The sequence below is a fragment of the Oryx dammah genome, unplaced genomic scaffold (genome assembly GCF_014754425.2).
Source record: "Oryx dammah isolate SB20612 unplaced genomic scaffold, SCBI_Odam_1.1 HiC_scaffold_3, whole genome shotgun sequence".
NCBI classification, from domain to species: Eukaryota; Metazoa; Chordata; class Mammalia; order Artiodactyla; family Bovidae; genus Oryx; species Oryx dammah.
The window spans coordinates 2,127,822-2,147,161 of NW_024070187.1; the positions used below are offsets into that span (position 1 = coordinate 2,127,822).

Below are 19,340 nucleotides of genomic sequence, written 5' to 3' on the forward strand. Positions count from 1 at the left end.
TCTCTTGACTTCCTAAGACAGGTGATGATGCTAGATAGATAGATGGTAAATAGATAATTGACAGATGGTGATGATAGGTAAACAGATTTCTATTTTTATGACTTATCTTTGCTACCCACATATTCTTATTTCTGAAAATTCATACTGTGTTTTGATGTTTGGTAAATGTACTCTGATTTCATGTAGCTTTTTAAAAAGTATATTCCTAGATATGTCCCCATGTTACTTTGTTCAGCTGATCTTTCAAATAATTTTATTATGTTTAAAAATAAAGCATCTACTTGGAATGGTATTTCTTAAGAGTCTCCTCTCCTCTTTCCCTGTCATATCTTGAATATATTGAATCCTAATTCTTCTGCCTGTTGATGATCAGTTCTGGACCTTTCAGTTCTCAGGTGCCGTAGTGAGCTTTCTAATGCCCCAATTTAATCATTTCCATTTGCTACTGACCAGCTCTCAGTGACTTTCCATTTATTTAAGGGTACAATTCAAACATTTCAATGTGGCATGTAGGACATCTCTCTGCTCTTTTCTCCTGAATTTCATCACTTCCTATCTCACTCACCACCCTCCCTCCAACCATCACCAAACTTTCTGTGGTTCCCTGATCTCCCCACTCTGATCTAAAGCATGTTTCTCCCGGTTTGGGCTGCTTACCCCCATCACCAATTCAGCCCTTTTGAGGTAACCTGTCTTCTCCTCTGGGGTGCTTACTTTAAACCTCTGTTCCGTCTTGCATTCGGTACCCTTTCTTCACCAGAACTCACACTACCACAGTCTCAGGATATCCTAGACTATATTAAAATCACCTGTTCACTTACACTTCTTTCCCACTAAATAAGAAGCTCTATCAGAATACCATTTTTTTCTTAATCCCAGAACTCACCATCGTGTTTATTACTTGATAGATCCTTATTAATTTGCTGAGCAAATGAATCAAAAGTGACACAAGCTGATATTAATTTCATACCAATTAGCTGGTCAAATAGATTCTAGTCAATTTTGGTGGTGTCTTTGTTGGGTGCAGGTAGTTTTGGGGGAAGGGGATCCTGGAAAGTGCATAATGCATGAGAAAAGTAAGACAGAGAAAGGGGAAATGCCAATAAAGAGTGTGTTGATGAGCTGGGGACAAGTGCATTTTCATCCAGCTTGGAACGTTTTGAGAGACTTCAGAAGTCACTTCAGCACTGCCCCTGGGAAGATGGAAAAGCAGGGCATTTATTCATTGATTCCAATCTGAGAGCTGCCCTCCAACAGTTCGATTTATTCCACACTCCTGGGCTATGCCCATGTGCAACCCAGCAAGTGCACGTGCTACCAGGGAAAACCCAGGGCAGAGAGTGCAAGTGGGAAGCAGTCCAAAGGCAAGTGAACTCAAGGTAGGGTAAGGGTCCTGGGAGGCAGGTCAGCATCTGCTCCAGCAGGAGACACTGGCCCACTGAACATATATAAACTAAAACTAGATGTGAGCTATTCAAAGATTCCTAAGGGGCAACAAGAATGATTTCAGTTCTCTTCAGAATCTTTCAGCATTATAGACATAAATGCTATTTGAGTCAGTATCATGATGAAGCCGAAACCTCTCCAAAGGAAAGCTGTATCTTTTTTAATGTTCAGTGTTATTATTTGTTGATAAATAACTTTCCCATTGAAAAACATGCATTTGTCCAGAACTGTGAGGTTATAAAATGTGTTTTATCATGATGATGTCTATTTCAGGATCTTTGTGCAGTCTCATGGAATTGACTTTAACATACTATTTAAGTAGCCATGGATACCCATTATGATGGTCATCATATTGTGATCCACTTTTATAGTCACATTATCAATGGTTGGGAGTCACTTTGGGGTTGTGTTGCTGTTTTTAAAATAAAATGAGGAGCAAACTTCATATATGTGGTCTTTATTCAGTGTCTGCTGTATGGGGAGATTCCTACTAAACTCACTTGGTGTATGTGGAATAAACGGTACACATTCTAACAAAATTTACAGCTTCAAGTACAGAAAAATGCTTATATTTTACAAAAACTGGTTATGCTTTCGATGGGTACGGATATGAAGTTGATCTAAATTAAAAGCTTGAAATAAGTTAGTTTTGATACATATATTGAAGGAGATCACCAAATGTGGACTGGTGTCCAAAGACGACATTCAAAGACTTTAAAAATACACAGTGTTCATTAATTGTTAGAAAAGACTCAGAAAATTAAAAGTTGAAAGTATGAAGATGTTACAAATAATGAATGTTAAAAAGTGTATGGAGAAAAGGGAGCCCTCCTACACTGCTGGTGGGAATGTAAACTGGGGTAGCTACTATGGAAAATAGTATAGAAGTTACCCGAAAAAAACTAAAAATAGAGTTGCCATAGAGCAGAACTATTCACAATAACCAAGACATGGAAACAGCCAAAATGTCCATTGACAGATAAATGGACAAAAAAGGGTATACACACTTGAATACCACTCAACCATAAAGAAGAATGAAATACATTGGTATACACAATAGACTAGTACTCAGCCATAAAAAAAAGAATGAAATAACGCCATTTATAGCAACATGGATAGAAGGAGAGATAATCATCTAAGTGAAGTAAATCTCTCTCCAGAAAGAGAAAAACAAATACCATATGATATCACTTACATGTGGAACCTAGGATATGACACAAAGAACTTATCCATGAAACAGAAACCAGCTCACAGACATAGAGAACAAACCTGTGGTTTGCCAGAGAAGAGGTGGGAGAGGGAAGGACTGAGAGTCTGGGATTAACAGATGCAAACTGTTATTTATAAAATGGATAAACAACAAGGTCCTACCACATAGAAGGGAACTATATTCAATATCCTACAATAAATCATGGAAGAAAAGAATTTTATATAATATTTATCACTTTGCTATACATCAGAACTTAACACATTATAAATCAATTATAATTCAATGTTTGTTTGTATGGATCACACACAACTTTGGACTGTGTGAATCACAACAAACTGGAAAATTCCTAAAGAGATGGGAATAGTACACCATCTTACTGCCTCCTGAGAAATCTGTATTCAGGTCAAGAAGCAACAGTTAGAACCAGAAATGGAACAATGAACTGGTTCCAAATTGAGAAAGGAGTACATCAAGACTGTATAATGTCACCCTGCTTATTTAACTTATATGCAAAGTACATCGTGCAAAATTCTGGGCTGGATGAAGCACAAACTGGAATCAAGATTTCCAGGAGAAATATCAATAACCTCAGAGATGCATATGACACCACCCTTACAGCAGAAAATGAAGGGGAACTGAAGAGCCTCTTGATGAAAGTGAAAGAGGAGAGTGAAAAAGCTGACCTAAAATTCAAAAAACTAAGATTATGGCACCCGGTTCCATCATTTCATGGCAAATAAGTAGGTAAACAACATGAACAGTAAAATAGTTTATTTTCTTGGGCTCCAAAATCACTGCAGATGGTGACTGCAACCATGAAGCTAAAAGACACTTGCTCCTTGGAAGAAAAGCTATGACCAACCTAGACAGCATGCTAAAAAGCAGAGACATTACCTTGCTAACAAAGGTCCGTCTAGTCAAAGCTGTGGTTTTTCCAGTTGTCCTGTATGGATGTAAGAGGTGGACTATAAAGAAAGCTGAGTGGCGAAGAACTGATGCTTTTGAACTGTGGTGTAAGAGAAGACTCTTGAGAGTCCCTTGGACTGCAAAGAGATCAAACCAGTCCATCCTAAAGGAGATCAGTCTTGAATATTTATTGGAAGGACTGATGCTGGAGCTGAAGCCCCAGTACTTCAGCCACCTAATGAATAGAACTGACTCATTGGAAAAGACCCTGATGCTGGGAAAGACTGAAGGCAGGAGGAGAAGGCAACAACAGAGGATAAGATGGTTGGATGGCATCACCGACTCAATGGACATGAGTTTGAGCAATCTCCGGGAGTTGGTGATGGACAGGGAAGCCTGGCGTGCTACAGTGCATGGGGTCACAAAGAGTCGGACATGACTGAGAGGCTGAACTGAACTGATACTTCAATGTGTATATTAGTCGGTCAGCTGTGTCTATGAGTGAAGTCGCTCAGTAGTGCCCGGCTCTTTGGGACCCCATGGACTGTAGCCCACCATGCTCCTCCCTCCATGGGATTCTCTAGGCAAGAGTACTGGAGTGGATTGCCATTTCCTTCTCCAGGGGATCTTCCCAACCCAGGGATCGAACCCTGGTCTCCCGCATTGCCGGCAGACGCTTTAACCTCTGAGCCACCAGGGAAGCCTCCAGTTGTGTCTAACTCTTTGCAAAGCTATGGACTGTAGACTGTCAGGCTCCTCTGTCCACGTGATTTTCCAGGCAAGAGTACTGGAGTGGGTTGCCATTCCCTCCTTAGTGGATCTTCCCGATCCAGGAATCAAACCCAGTTCTCCTGCATTCCAGGCAGATTCTTTACCACTGAGTCATCAGGGAAGCCCCTATACTTCAATAAAATAAACTTAATAAGAACAAAGTGTGCAGATCAGTCTATCGGAACATGTGGAGGGCGCCATGCTCCCCTGTGGGCACATGGCTTCTCCCTCAGAATGTTTTTAATCTATTCTTTAATAACTCCTACTTTCCTTTTTAACTTAGCTGAGTATTATCCCTGTATTAGTTTCCTATGACTGCTACAACAAATTACCACACAAATGTATCATCCTGTAGTTCTAGAGGTCAGAGGTCAAACATGGGTCTCACGGGGCTACACTGCAGATGTCAGCAGGACCTCATTCCTTCTAGAGCCTGTAGGGGAAAGCTGATTTAGACCAGTCTGACTGCACAGATGAAATTGCCAGCAAGAAAAATAACAGTAAAGGTAGTAAGATTAACCCCAAATTTCAAAGTTCTAAAAATCCCCATATTAAAGATACATGCATATAAATCAACTATAAGAAAAAAAAAAAACTGCAAAAAAGCATAAGCGTGTGAAAGCTGCACGATATGTTACTGAACAACCAATGTGTTACTGAAGAAATCAAAGAAGACATAAAAAGCCGTTTCCAGCTTCTAAAGGCATTGCCTCCGTTCAAGGCCTCCTCTGTCTGTCTTCAGCGGCAGAAGTGGAGCATCTCCCCTTCTCTCTGACCTCTGTTCCCATCCTTTCATCTTTTCTCTATGACTGTAATGCTACCACCTCCCTCTTAGAAGGTGCTTACACCTGGTCCACCTGAATAATCCAGGACCATCTCTCCATCTCAAGGTCCTTAATCAACTGTGCAAAGTCACTTTTGTTATGTAAGGAAACAGATTCACAAATTCCAGAAATTAAAATGTTGATATCTTGAGTAGGAGTAAGAGGCAGTATTATTTAGCCCTTCATACCTCCTCGTGAAGTTCTTCTAACCTCTTGACTTAGAATTAGTTTCTTTTCCTCTGTACCCCACAATCGGGTATGTTTATTGTCTTCTTTTTTTAATCTTTTTTTCACTGCAGTGTGTTTGATGTACGATATTGTGTGAGTTACAGACGCACAGCATAGTGACTCAGAATGTTTTAAGTTTCACTCCATTCATAGTTCTTATAAAATATTGGCTATATTTCATGCATTGTGCAGTATATTCTTGCAACTTACTTATTTTATACATAACAGCTTGTACTTGTTAACCCTCTGCTCTCATTTTGTCCCTCCCCTGTTCCCTCCCCGCACTGGTAACCACTAGTTTGTCTCCTATATCTGTGAGTCTGTTTATTTTTTGTTATATTCACTAGTTTGTTAGATTATACATTTCTAAGAATTTGTCCATTTCTTCTAGGTTGTCCATTTTATAAGCCTGTGATTGTTCATAGTAGTCTCTAATGATCCTCTGTATTTCTGTGGTGTTGATTGTAGTTTTACTTTTCCCCCTCTGATTTTATTGATTTGTGCCCTCTCTCTTTTTTTCTTGATGATCCTGGCTAAAGGTTTATCAATTTTGAAAAGGTTTCAAAGAACAAGCTCTTAGTTTAATCTTTTCTATTATTTTTGTTTAATCTTTTCTATTGTTTTTTAAGTCTCTAGTTCATTTATTTCTGCTCTGATCTTTATTATATCTTTCCTCCTGCCAACTTTGGATTTTGATTGTTCTTCCTTTTCTAGTTCCTATAGGTGTAAAGATAAGTTGTTTATTTGAGATTTTTTAATTGTTTCCCTAGGTAAGCTTGTACTGCAATAAACTTTCCTCTTAACAGTATCTTTGCTGAGTTGCATAGGTTGTTTCCATTTTCATTTGCCTCCGGGTACTTTTTATGTCTTCTTTGATTTCTTCAGTGACACATTGGTTGTTCAGTAACATATCGTGCAGCTTTCACACGCTTACGCTTTTTTGCAGTTTTTTTTCCTTATAGTTGATTTATATGCATGTATCTTTAATATGGGGATTTTTAGAACTTTGAAATTTGGGGTTAATCTTACTACCTTTACTGTTATTTTTCTTGCTGGCAATTTCATCTGTGCAATCAGACTGGTCTAAATCTGTGATTGAATCCCCTGGATTTCCTCTGTGTATAGGAGGGTGTTGCCTTGTGAGTTGAGTATGAGAGCAGATCAAGGAGCAGAATTTCCGACATGAAGCTCTGCTCTACCAAGCAGCACTGATTTCTCAGTTCCTTCATCTGTAACATGGAAAAAATTATCGTATTTGCCACATGTGTTTCTTGTACTAATGAATGAACATAGGAAAATTATTTAGAACTGTGACTGGCATATAATATTCCCTCAAAACTATTAGTTATTATTTCCCATTTGTGAGATTATTATAAGGATTAAACAGATGGTAAATAAACCACAGTACCATGCCTGGCACACAGTAAATTCTTCACACAGTCTAGTTTTTTTTATTTATCATCATCACATGTACTAAATATAATGGTTAGAAAATTCAAAGTAGTGAAGTAAATGCTGTGTTTCAAATATAGGAGTCTCATGAAACAGACTGAAATTTATGCCAATCTGCATTATTTCAGGCTTTCTTATTCTCAGGCATAGTCTGGTCATGAAGTTAAAAGTTAAGAAGGTTAATAATGTTGTGATGGATAGATTTTTATTAGCCTCCATGATAATAATAATCACTGCAGGCTTTTAAATATTACAAAGTGTTTTTAAATATATCATCTCATGGGGCTTTAAAGTGACTTACTGTTAACTCCAGGCAGTATCTAGCAATCTAATGGCTATTTGATTATTGAAGCTTCCTGAATTAGTATCATCTTTGTCACACAACAGCCGTTGTGTCCTTTATATCACAGGCTATTCAAGGGTTACATATTTGTTTCCAAGGCAAATTGAGCCATTCCACTCAAAAGTTTACAGTAAATAGAATAGAAACTTGTGGAATCATCTTCCTCTATCGCAAATGAAGCAACAGCAAAGTGGTACAGCATCTCAGCTGTTCCAAGTTCCTCAAATCAGTTTTACTTTTGCAAAACCTGCCCTCCGACTTCCTATATCCTGTGAGCTGCCTTATGAACAACATGACCGGCAGCCACGTTTGTTGTAATTTTTTAAATATGTGGAAAAAAAGCAAGATATCAACCATGTATTACCTTAACCAAGATGCCAAATTGTCTAACTTGTTTCTCCAGGCCAGCAGTCCAACAACTGGGACAGCTCCCAGGAGCCAGTCAAGGTTGTCTGTCTGTCCATCCACTCAGGACATCTGCAGGTAAGTGTGCAGCAAACGAGCCTGTTTGGTGCTTTTAGACCAGTGTTTTGTACTCTTGTTGTATATATTGAGACTGTGTGACTCTTGCTGCTGTCTTGTCTTGTCTGTGGATGATTTATATCAGCCTGATTTTTTTTGTTTTCCTTTACTGCATTTTCCTCATTTGATCTTTGTTTGCCAACTTTGGGTCCATGCTGTCATTTTCATCTCTCTCTCTTTCTGTTTCCCATGGCTGTCCTCTCCTTTCCAATTCCCATGGCTTTCCTCCCCACCCCAATCCCTCATCCTTTGCCTGCTGCTTTGTCTAGATCTGCCATCTCACATGACATGTCAGGAGCCTCACTTGAGCACAGCACCCCTGTCACAGTGCTGAGCCCTGCTAGGCAGGAGCCTGGTAAGAAACCAGTAACACAGAAGTCTAGGAGGAGGAGGCGGGCATCTCAGAGGTACGAGCATGCTCAGGAACAGGGGAGAGGGAAAAGAAGCGACTTTCACCTCCACGTTCCCAGCCCCCGATACAGTGAGACCGACACAGATTCTTCAGACTCATCTTCCACCCGTGAGAGTCACTGGATTCAGGCAAAGAGAAGAGCCCAAGTGAAGTTCCGCCTGTCGCGGAGAAGAAGGAGAAATAACAAAACAAGCGGAAACCTGGGTGAGTCTTCTGCTCCTAATGAAATCAATCCAGTACATTTGGGATCCAAAGATAGAAAGCACACGGAGCTGACCAGCTGTGAGAGCTGCTCTTTAAACCTGCACGGAGCAAAAGACACAACGTATGAAGGATGTGATGTCTCCCTGTCGAGAGGGACCTCTGAGGGTCAAAGACCCTCAAGGAAGCAACAGGAGAGCAGAGGGGGGGACCACCACAGGGATCCTCAACTCCTACATCGGTGTGGGCAAAATGAAACAGCAATCAAGAGAAGATTTTCGGGGACAGATTGCAGCACTGAAATGCTGGCGGTCAAAGGTGGCAAGTCTGCTGGTGATGCGGGGTTCCAGGAGCCTCCTGCCACGGACCATGACGGGTCTGATCATTTACACGCATGCAGGTCAGTCTCTCCAGAGAAAGATTTGATGCCACCCCAAATATACCTCCTCCCGCCGTGAGTTACATGTGTGTGTGTCCCCTGCCCTCAAAACATAACATTTATTCATACTGTTATTTGTCCGATTGGATATAAGGTGATAAAATGAGCAAAGGGATGGGGAGAATGATGCACAAATATCCATGGTTTTGAAAGCTGTTCCAAAATAGTTAGCTTTCCCTTTCTCCCTTCTTTTAACTGAAAGATGATTTATCCTGGTCAAAGAATTGAAAAAACGAGACCTGTCCCCTCTCTCAGTGAAGACAAGAATTGTGGAGGAAACACAAATGAGAGTGTGAGATCTTAGTGCAAATCTGGTGAACTTTTAGCTCCCTGACAGTGGATATTCAAGGCTTGGGAGGATTAAGGTCAGATTTTTGTACCAGGAAAGTCTCCTCTGCAGTTGGTGCCAATTTGTTCTCCAGTTGTCTGACTCAGCAGGTAATTCAAGAGTGAAAGGACACAGCAACAGGTCACAGACGCACCAGCCGGGCTGCTGGGACCTTCTGAGAAGGAAACCACATTAACTTTGGTGATAACCATGTACTAAAAAGTTTCAACATGCAGACAATTCATATTAATATCTATGAGGCTGCTTGCTTGCACTTTTTACCCAAGTGGATACAATTTTCAGAATAATTTAAAATTAAAAAAAAAAAATGATGTGACTACCCAAGCTAGTTTGCACCAATGAGACAATTTGAAACAAAACAAATATTTTGAATGTTCCTATTACCCAATCATTTAAGTTACTTGAGTTCTGTTTAGGAGCAAGTCAAGGTTTTTTTTTTTTTTTTTTTTTTTTTTTTTTTGCATAATGCTTGGTTTGGGGCTTGCTTTTACAAAACTTGTACTTTATAAAATGTGTGTGTGTGTGTTTTCATGTCAATCACAGGACCCAGAGAGAGCTTCCTATGTTCGTTCAGGGCAGGATGAGTAGGAAAATTCATCTCTGGATATAAATAATATTATAATGCTTGTTTCTCTGAAAATTTTATGGGTCATTCAAAAAACGCTCATTTACTTATTCACTCAGGCATTTATTGATTAGAGTGCATCAGGCTTTTATTGCAGGCACTTGACATCTGAGAGCTTACTGTCTGGTGGAGATGAACACAAACTATGTCACAGTTAATCACAGTTGTGATAAGTGATGTAGGAGTGTATAACGAGGAAAGTAGATCTGTGCTGGGAGATCAGAGAAGGACTGTCTTAAGGAAGTGACGAATTGCCTGTGGCCCAGGCATGACGGGAACTAATCGAGGAAGGAACAGGGAAGGGTGTGCAGACAGCATGCCACTGGGGTCTGGGGAACCGAAAGCTGCTGCTGCTGCTGCTGGGGTATAGGGAGGGAGGGGGCACTGGTGGGGATGAGGTCAGAGAGGTGGGGAGGGCCATGCAAAGCACGCTAAGGGAGTTAAACGAGAAGTGACACCGTTTGACCCATACACTGAAGCAAGCAAATTTCTTGTAATCGTTTGACTATGATTTAAGTGTGGCTTCGCTACAATGTCTGGGGACAGAATAAAACACTACTTCTAGTCTAGACTAAGAACTCCTCACTAGCAAACATCTGTGGTCATTCCCCAAATCTACTTTCAATGTAATTTAATGGAAGACAGTTAAAGAAGCTAGTTGTAGACTTAATGGTAATTAGAGAAAAAAGGAATGCTTGCGATTAGAGTCATAGTGGCTGGTTCTCCAAAATTAAAAGCACTGCTCTGGAGAAACAGAATATTTAACATAGACTCCTATTAATAAAATGGTATCAATGGGCCTACAGTTATTTCTTGCTGTGGGTTATCGCCAAAATATACCCACTAAGCAAATCCTATGGGCCATATATTATACTGGGAGCTGAGGATAAAAAGTGACAGAAAGACTTGATTCTTCACTTAAGTGGCCTATTAACTAGTGACAGAAGTTGAATGTACACTTGAAAAGATGAAAGTTCAAGATTTTAGAAGAGGAATACTACAGGAGTTTGAAAAAAAAAAGGGAAATTGCTGGGAGCTACCACAACCTGGGATCCCCTTAAGAGCTGGGGTTGGGACTGAGGAAAGGAGAAGCTAGCCTGGCAGAGAGGCCTGGCGGGCATCCAGGCCCTTGGGGCAGGTTGAGCAGGACCCCCTCAGGTGGGCAGGATCACCCCACTGCCAGGTCATCAGGAACAACTGAACACTTGGCCTTGGTAAAGGCAGACTCTACAGGAGTCAAGGATAACTCCAGATCTTGGACCTTGGGAGGCAGTAAAAGCTGGTGCTACTGACAGAAACAGAAGTGTCAGAGGCCAGCTAAATTGGGAAAGATAATGAGTTCAATTATAGGCAGGCTGTTTGTGATAGTGCAGGATCAGCTATTGAGCAGACATGAGTCACATCACTGAAATGTGGGAGGGCAGTCCAGACTCAGTCTGAGTGTTTTTCCAAGCATTAGTGAACTATACACAGACTGACATTAAATCGTTGCATATTTCCATTGGTCATTCACGTGATGTCTGAGCACAGGACAATCACACCAAGATATTAACAGTGAAAATCTTCTCAAGGCCAGAGAGGATCTGGGTACCATTCTCAGGGGGGGTGACTGGAAAGTGAATGACATCTCTAAAGGCTGTAGATGGGACCAGCTTGAGCACCAGGGTCCCTGTGTAGGATAGGAATATGAACTTGCATTCCTGCCACTTCAGACATGAACAAGCAGGACCAGTCTCAGCCAGAACCACAAAGCAGAAGCAGCTTCTAAGCCCCTTCTTCCTTGTTTCTTCCTGGTATTTAGTCCCACAAGGACACTCTACCCACTACCCACTCTACCCACCCTCATCAAAGCCTCATGCAGAGAAAGTGTCTCTGTTAGTAACCTACAACTTAGAGGAAATTTAAATCATCATGCCATCATACCCACACTTGTGGAATGGAAAAGAATTTGCCTTTTTCTACATAGAAAATTTACATTAAAAAATTATGTTAGCTTATGCTTGAAACTTTTCAATAGCCTCTTAGTTGCCGTCTGTGGTGAGTTCAAAATCTTTAATAGAATTTATAAGGGTCTGAATGATCTGTCAAACCAGCCTCCTTAGCTTCAACAGCATTGTTAACAATGACCTACTCATGCTGGTCTGTCTTCAGGTCTCTGAAAGAGCCACGCTCTCACCTTTCAGGAATACCTTCATATTATCTGATCTTCACTTCACCAGATTAATTCTAATCATTTCTTCTTAATTTAGATGTCATTCCTTTGGGGAAAACTTTGTGATTCCCTAACCAACACTCAGGTCCCCTTTATTTCCATATCATCTTTTAAAACTTTTATTGCAATATTGTTATTTATTATATTGTATTAGTTTCAGGTGTACAGAATAGTGATTCAGTCAACATATCCTAATTTTTTAATATATTTATTTTTATTGAAGGATAATTGCCTTAGAGAATTTTGCTGTTTTCTGTCAAACCTCAACATGAATCAGCCATAGGTATACATATATCCACTCCCTTTTGAAACACACTCTCATCTCCCTCCCCATCCCACCATGCTAGGTTGATACACAGCCCCTGTTTGAGTTCCCTGAGCCACACAGCAAATTCCCATTGGCTATCTATTTTACATACGGTAATATTAAGTTTCTATGTTACTCTTCCCATACACTTCACCCTCTCCTCCCCTTTCGCCATGTCCATAAGTCTATTCTCTATGTCTGTTTCTCCATTGCTGCCCTGTAAATGAATTCTTCAGTACCATTTTTCTAGATTCTGTATATATGCATTAGTATCCAATATTTACCTTTCTCTTTCTGACTTACTTCACTCTGTGTAATAGGGTCTAGGTTCATCCACCTCATTAGAAGTGCCTCAAAGGTGTTCCTTTTATGGCTGAGTAATATTCCATTGTGTATATATACCACAACTTCTTTATCCATTCATCTGTTCATGGACATGTAGGTTGTTTCCATATTCTAGCTATAGTAAATAGTGCTGCAGTGAACAATGGGATCCATGTGTCTTTTTCCATTTTGGTTTCCTCAGGGTATTTGCCTAAGAGTGGGATTGATGGGTCATTTGGAGGTTTTATTCCTAGTTTTTTAAGGAATCTCCATACTGTCTTCCATAGTGGCTGTAAATGTATATTTACATTCCCATCAACTTCAAGAGTTCACTTTTCTCCACACCCTCTCCAGCATTTATTTTTTGTAGACTTTTTCATGATGGCGATTCTGACTGGTGTGAGGTGATGTCTCATTGTAGTTTTGATTTGCATTTCTCTAATAATGAGCAATGTTGAGAAACTTTTTACATGTTTGTTAGCCATCTGTATGTCTTCTTTGGAGAAATGTCTGTTTAGGTCTTCTTCCCACTTTTTGATTGGGTTGTTTTTTGGTATGATCTGCTTGTATATTTTGGAAATTAATCCTTTGTCAGTTGTTTCCTTTGTTATTATTTTTTCCCATTCTGGGGGTTGTCTTTCACCTTGCTTATAGTTTCCTTTGCTGTGAGAAAGCTTTTAAGTTTAATCAAGTCCCCCTTGTTTACTTTGGTTTTTCTTTCTGTTGCTCTAGGACTTGGGTCATAGAGAATCTTGCTTTGATTTATGTCATCAAGTGTTCTGCCTTTGTTTTCCTCTAAGAATTTTATAGTTTCTGGTCTTACATTTAGGTCTTTAATCCATTTTGAGTTTATTTTTGTGTAAAGTGTTAGGAAGTGTTCTAATTTCATTCTTTTACATGGAGCTGTCCAGTTTTCCCAGCACCATTTATTGAAGAGGCTGTCTTTGTCCCGTTGTATATTCTTGCCTCCTTTGTCAAAAATAAAGTACCCATAGGTGCATGGGTTTATTTCTGGGGTTTCTGTCTTGTTCGATTGGTCTATATTTCTGTTTTTGTTCCAATACTATACTGCCTTGATGACTGAAGTTTTGTAGTATAATCTTAAGTCAGGGAAGGTTGATTCCTGCAGTTCCATTCTTTCTCAAGACTGCTTTGGCTATTCAGGGTCTTTTGTGTTACCATATGAATTGTGAAATTTTTTGTTCTAGTTTTGTGAAAAATGTCATTGGTAATTTGATAAGGATCGCATTGAATCTGTAGATTGTGTTTGGTAGTATAGTCATTTTCACAATATTGATTCCTCCTACCCAGGAGCATGGAATGTCTCTCAATCTGTTTATGTCATCTTTGATTTCTTTCAATACTGTCTTATAATTTTCTGTGTACAGTTATTTTGTCTCCTTAGGTAAGTTTATTCCTAGATATTTAATTCTTTTTGTTCCAGTGGTGAATGGGATTGATTCCTTAATTTCTCTTTCTGATTTTTCATTGTTAGTGTATAGAAATGCAAGTGATATCTGTGTACTGATTTTGTATCCTGCAACTTTGCTAAATTCACTTATTAGCTCGAATAATTTTCTGATACTATCTTTAGGGTTTTCCATGTAGAGTATCATGTCATCTGCAAACAGTGAGAGCTTTACTTCTCTTTTTCCAATCTAGATTCCTTTATTTATTTTTCTTCTCTGATTTCTGTGCTTGGACTTCCAGAAGTATGTTGAATAATAGTGGTGAGAGTGGACACCCTTGTCTTGTTCCTGATCTTAGGGAGAATGCTTTCAGTTTTTCACCATTGAGAATAATGTTTGCTGTAGGGTTATCTTATATGGCCTTTACTATGTTGACATTGGTTCCTTCTATGCCCATTTTCTGAAGAGTTTTAATCATAGGTGGGTGTTGAATTTTGTCAAAGGCTTTTTCTGCATCTGTTGAGATTTTTGTATGGTGTTTATCTTTTAATTTGTTAATATGGTAGTATCACATTGATTGATTTATATATATTGAGGAATCCTTGCATCCTTGAAATAAACCCAACTTGATCATTGTGTATGAGCTTTTTGATGTATTGCTGAATTCCATTGGTTAAAATTTTGTTGAGGCTTTTCGCATCTATGTTCATCAGTGATATTGGCCTGTAGTTTTCTTTTCATGTGTTATCTTTGTCTGATTTTGGTATCAGGGTGATGGATGGCTCGTAGAATGAGTTTGGAAGTGTTCCTTCCTCTGCAATTTTTTTGAAAGAATTTTAGAACAATAGGCATTAGCTCTTCTCTAAATGTTTGATAGAATTCTCCTGTGAAGCCATCTTGTCCTGGGATTTTGTTTTTTGGGAGATTTTTTTATCACAACTTGAAGTTAAGTAATTTTATTTGGGTTGTTCATAATTTCTATTTCTTCCTGGTTCAGTCTTGGAAGATTGAACTTTTCTAAGAATCTGTCCATTTCTTCTGGGTTATCCATTTTATTGCCATATAGTTATTCATAATCTCTTATAATCCTTTGTATTTCTACATTGTCTATTGTAACCTCTCCTTTTTCATTTCTAATTTTGTTGATTTGATTCTTTTCTTTTTCTTCATGAGTTTAGCCAAAGTTTTGTTAATTTTGTTTAACTTCTCAAATAACCAGCTTTTAGTTTTACTAATCTTTACTTATTGTTTCTTTCATTTCTTTTTCACTTATTTCTGCTTGGATCTTTATGATTTCTTTCCTTCTGATAATTTAGGGGGCTTTTTATCTTATTTTTCCAGTTTTAGGTGTAAAGTTAGATTTTCTATTCAACATTTTTCTTGTTCCTTGAGGTAGGATTGTGTTGCTATAAACTTTCTTCTTAGAACTTCTTTTGCTGCATCCCATAGGTTTTGAGTTGTTGTGTTTTCATTGTCATTTTTTTCTAGAAATTTTTTTATTTCCCTTTTGATTTCTTCAGTAACCTGTTGGTTATTTAGAAATGTATTGTTTAATCTCCATGTGTTTGTGTTTCTTACAGTTTTTCTTCTTGTAGTTGATATCTAGTCTCATAGCATTGTAGTCAGAGAAGATGCTTGATATGATTTCAATTTTCTTTAATTTACTGAGGTTTGATTTGTGACCCAAGATGTGGTCTATCCTGGAGAATCTTCCATGTGCACTTGCGAAGGTGTATTCTGCATTTGGATGGAATGTCCTGAAGATATCATTGAGATCCATCTTATCCAATGTATCATTTAAGACTTGTGTTTCTTTATTAATTTTCTGTTTTGATGATCTGCTCGTTGGTGTAAGAAGGGTGTTAAAGTCTCCTATTATTATCGTGCTACCATCAATTTCTCCTTTTATGTCTGTTAGTGTTTGCCTTATGTGCTTCTTTGTTGGGTGCATTGTTATGTCTTCCTCTTGGACTGATCCCTTGTTTATTATGTAATATCCTTCCTTATCTCTTGTAATCTTCTTTATTTTAAGGTCTATTTTGTCTGATATGAGACTTGCTGCTCCAGCTTTCTTTTGCTTCCCATTTGCATGGAATATATTTTTCCATCCTCTCACTTTCAGTCTGTATGTATCTTTAGGTCTGAAGTGGGTTTCTTGTAGGCAGCATATATATATATATATATGTCTTGTTTTTGTAGCCATTCAGCCAGTCTGTGTCTTTTGGTTGGAACATTTAATCCATTTACATTTAAAGTAAATATTGATATTTATGTTCCTACTGCCATTTTTTAAAATTGTTTGAAGTTGATTTTGTAGATCTTTTTTTTTTCTCTTGTATTTCTTAACTATATAAGTCCCTTTAACATTTATTGTAAAGCTGGTTTGATGGTACTGAATTCTCTTTAACTTTTGCTTATCTGAAAAGTTTTTATTTCTCCATCATTTTTGAGTGAGATTCTTGCTGGGTACAATAATCTTGGTTGTAGATTTTTCTCTTTCAGTACTTTAAATATATCCTGCCATTCCCTTCTAGCCTGCAGAATTTCTGCTGAAAGATCAGATGTTAAACTTATGGGGTTTCCCTTCTATGTTACTTGTTGCTGCTTTTCCCTTGCTCCTTTAATAGTCTTTCTTTGTGTTTAGTCTTCGTTAGTTTGATTAGTATGTGTCTTGGTGTGTTTCTTCTTGGGTTTATCCTATATGGGACTCTGTGCCTCTTGGCGGAGAAGGCAATGACAACCCACTCCAGTACTCTTGCCTGGAAAATCCTATGGATGGAGGACCCTGGTGGGCTGCAGTTCAAGGGGTCGCTAAGATTTGGACATGACTGAGCGATTTCACTTTCACTTTTCACTTTCATGCATTGGAGAAAGAAGTGGCAACCCACTCCACTGTTCTTGCCTGGAGAATCCCAAGGACAGCGGGGTCACACAGAGTCGGACATGACTGAAGCGACTTAGCAGCAGCAGCAGTGCCTCTTGAACTTGATTGACTATTTCCTTTTCCATGTTGGGGAAATTTTCAATTACAATCTCTTCAAAACTTTTCTCATACCCTTTCTTTTTCTCTTCTTCTGAGACCCTTAAAATTTGAATGTTGGTGCATTTGATATTGTCCCAGAGGTCTCTGAGATGATTGTCAATTCTTTTCATTCTTTTTACTTTATTCTGCTCTTCAGAAGTTATTTCCACCATTCTATCTTCCAGCTCACTGATTTGTTCTTCTGCTTCAGATACTCTGCTATTGATTCCTTCCAGAGTATTTTTATTTTCAGTAATTGTGTTGTTTATCTCTGTATGTTTATTCTTTAATTCTTTTAGGTCTTTGTTAATTGATTCCTGCTTTTTCTTCATTTTGTTTTCAAGGTGTTTGATCTTTATTATCATTATTCTGAATTCTTTTTCAGGTAGTTTGCTTATTTCCTCTTCATTTATTTGGACTTGATTCTTGCTTTTTCTTCATTTTGTTTTCAAGGTTTTTCATCTTTATTATCATTATTCTGAATTCTTTTTCAGGTAGTTTGCTTATTTCTTCTTCATTTATTTATTTCAGGTAGTTTGCTTATTTCCTCTTCATTTATTTCCTCTTCATTTATTTGTTTCTAATTTGGTCTTCATTTGTGTAGTATTTCTCTGCCTTTTTTTTTTTTTTTTTTTTTTGACTTATTGTGTTTGAGGTCTCCTTTTCTCAGGCTTCAGGGTTAAATTCTTTCTTCCTTTTGGTTTCTGCCCTCCTAAGGTTGGTCCATTGGTTTGTGCAAGCTTCATACAGGGTGATATTTGTGCTGAGTTTTTTTTGTTTGTTTCTTTTTCCTCTGATGGGCAAGGCTGACTGGGGTGGTAATCTTGTCTGCTGATGATTGGGTTTGTATTTTTGTTTTATTGTTTAGATGAGGTGTCCTGCACAGGGTTCTACCAGTGGTTGTATGATGTTGAGTCTTGTATTCCAGTGGTTTCCTTTGTGTGAGTTCTCACAATTTGATACTCCCTAGGGTTAGTTCTCTGGTAGCCTGGAGTCTGCTCCTATTACAAAGATTCAGGACTTTATCTCTGGTCAGGAATGAAGATTCCACAAGTAGTTTGTTATGGCATTAAGTGAGATTAAAACAAATACTCAAAAATGAGAAACCAAAGGGGAACCCTAGATAAATGGCAGTTACAAAATCAGGCAAATAATAATTAAAATAATGGAAAATACATATATACATATACACCCAAAAGAAAAGTGATAACAGTCCAACAAAAATAAAGTACAGTTGATTGAACCAGTGAACAAAGGAAATCAAAAATTATGTTTACCAGTTAAGAATAAAACTAACTGGAGCACAACTGGAAAACAAAAAAGTAAGGTGCCAAGTGGGGAATAAAGCAATGAAAACAAGACTAACAAATATGTTGAAAGGAAAGGAAAGAAAGAAGAGAAAGCAAGAACAGATATGCAAAGTTAAATAAAGGTAGATGAAGAAGATTTATATACATTAGAGATCAACTTTAAGTGGGAAACAACAGTAGAAAAGGCAACCAAAGGAATAAATGTAGAAAAAATATAATAGTTTTAAAAAATTAAAAATTAAAATTGTAAAAAAGAGAAAAGAAAAGAAAAAGAAAGAAAGGGGGAAAAAATAAAAGGAAAACTCCACACAACTGCAAAAGCCCAACATAGAGGCAGAGGCTTATAACAATAAAAAGTGTGACTGAATACACACACATATATATACACACACCCATAAGCAAAATCAAAACAGTCCAACAAAACTAAAGTACAACAAATTGACCTGATGAACAAAGGAAACCAAAAATTATATCTACCAGTTAAGAACAAAACTAACTAAAGCACAAACTGGAAAACAAAACTAAAGCAAGATGCCAATTGGGGAATAAAGCAATGAAAATAAAACTAACAAATATGTTGAGAGGAAAAGAAAGAAAATAGGTATGCAAAGTTAAATAGAGGTAGATAAAGATTTATATACATTGAAGATTAGCTGCAAGGGGAACAGAATAGTAGGAAAAGCAAACAAAGGAATAAATGTAGAAAAAATCATAATAGGTTAAAAAAATTAAAATTTAAAAAAGAGAAGGAAAACTCTACAGAGCTGCAAAAGCCCAACGTAGAGGCAGAGGTTTATGACAACAAAAAATGTGACTTAGTGGAAAAAAAGCTCAAAAATTTAATTAGATTTCATAATGCCAATAAAATCTACAACTACAACAGAGGGGGAAAAACAAACAAAAAAAATCCAAAGGAATCTATAGAACAAGTGAAAAGGTAAGAATAATAAGTCACTGCTGTCAGAATCACTGCTGTCAGAGTCCTTTCCCTCGCTGGGAGTCACAGTCCATCTCACCTCCCTAGGATG

The 19,340-nt window shown here is 38.1% G+C and overlaps 1 protein-coding gene across 1 annotated transcript in view; it reads left to right on the plus strand.

Moving 5' to 3' along the window:
* Window positions 1–7,466: 7,466 nt before the first annotated feature.
* MARCHF1 (membrane associated ring-CH-type finger 1) overlaps window positions 7,467–19,340 on the plus strand; it is a 131,740-nt gene continuing 119,866 nt past the window's right edge. The window contains exon 1 of the mRNA XM_040237354.1: window positions 7,467–7,663. Within this exon, the coding sequence (XP_040093288.1) occupies window positions 7,473–7,663 (191 nt within the window). The 5' untranslated portion in view covers window positions 7,467–7,472. The remainder of the gene's footprint in view (window positions 7,664–19,340) is intronic.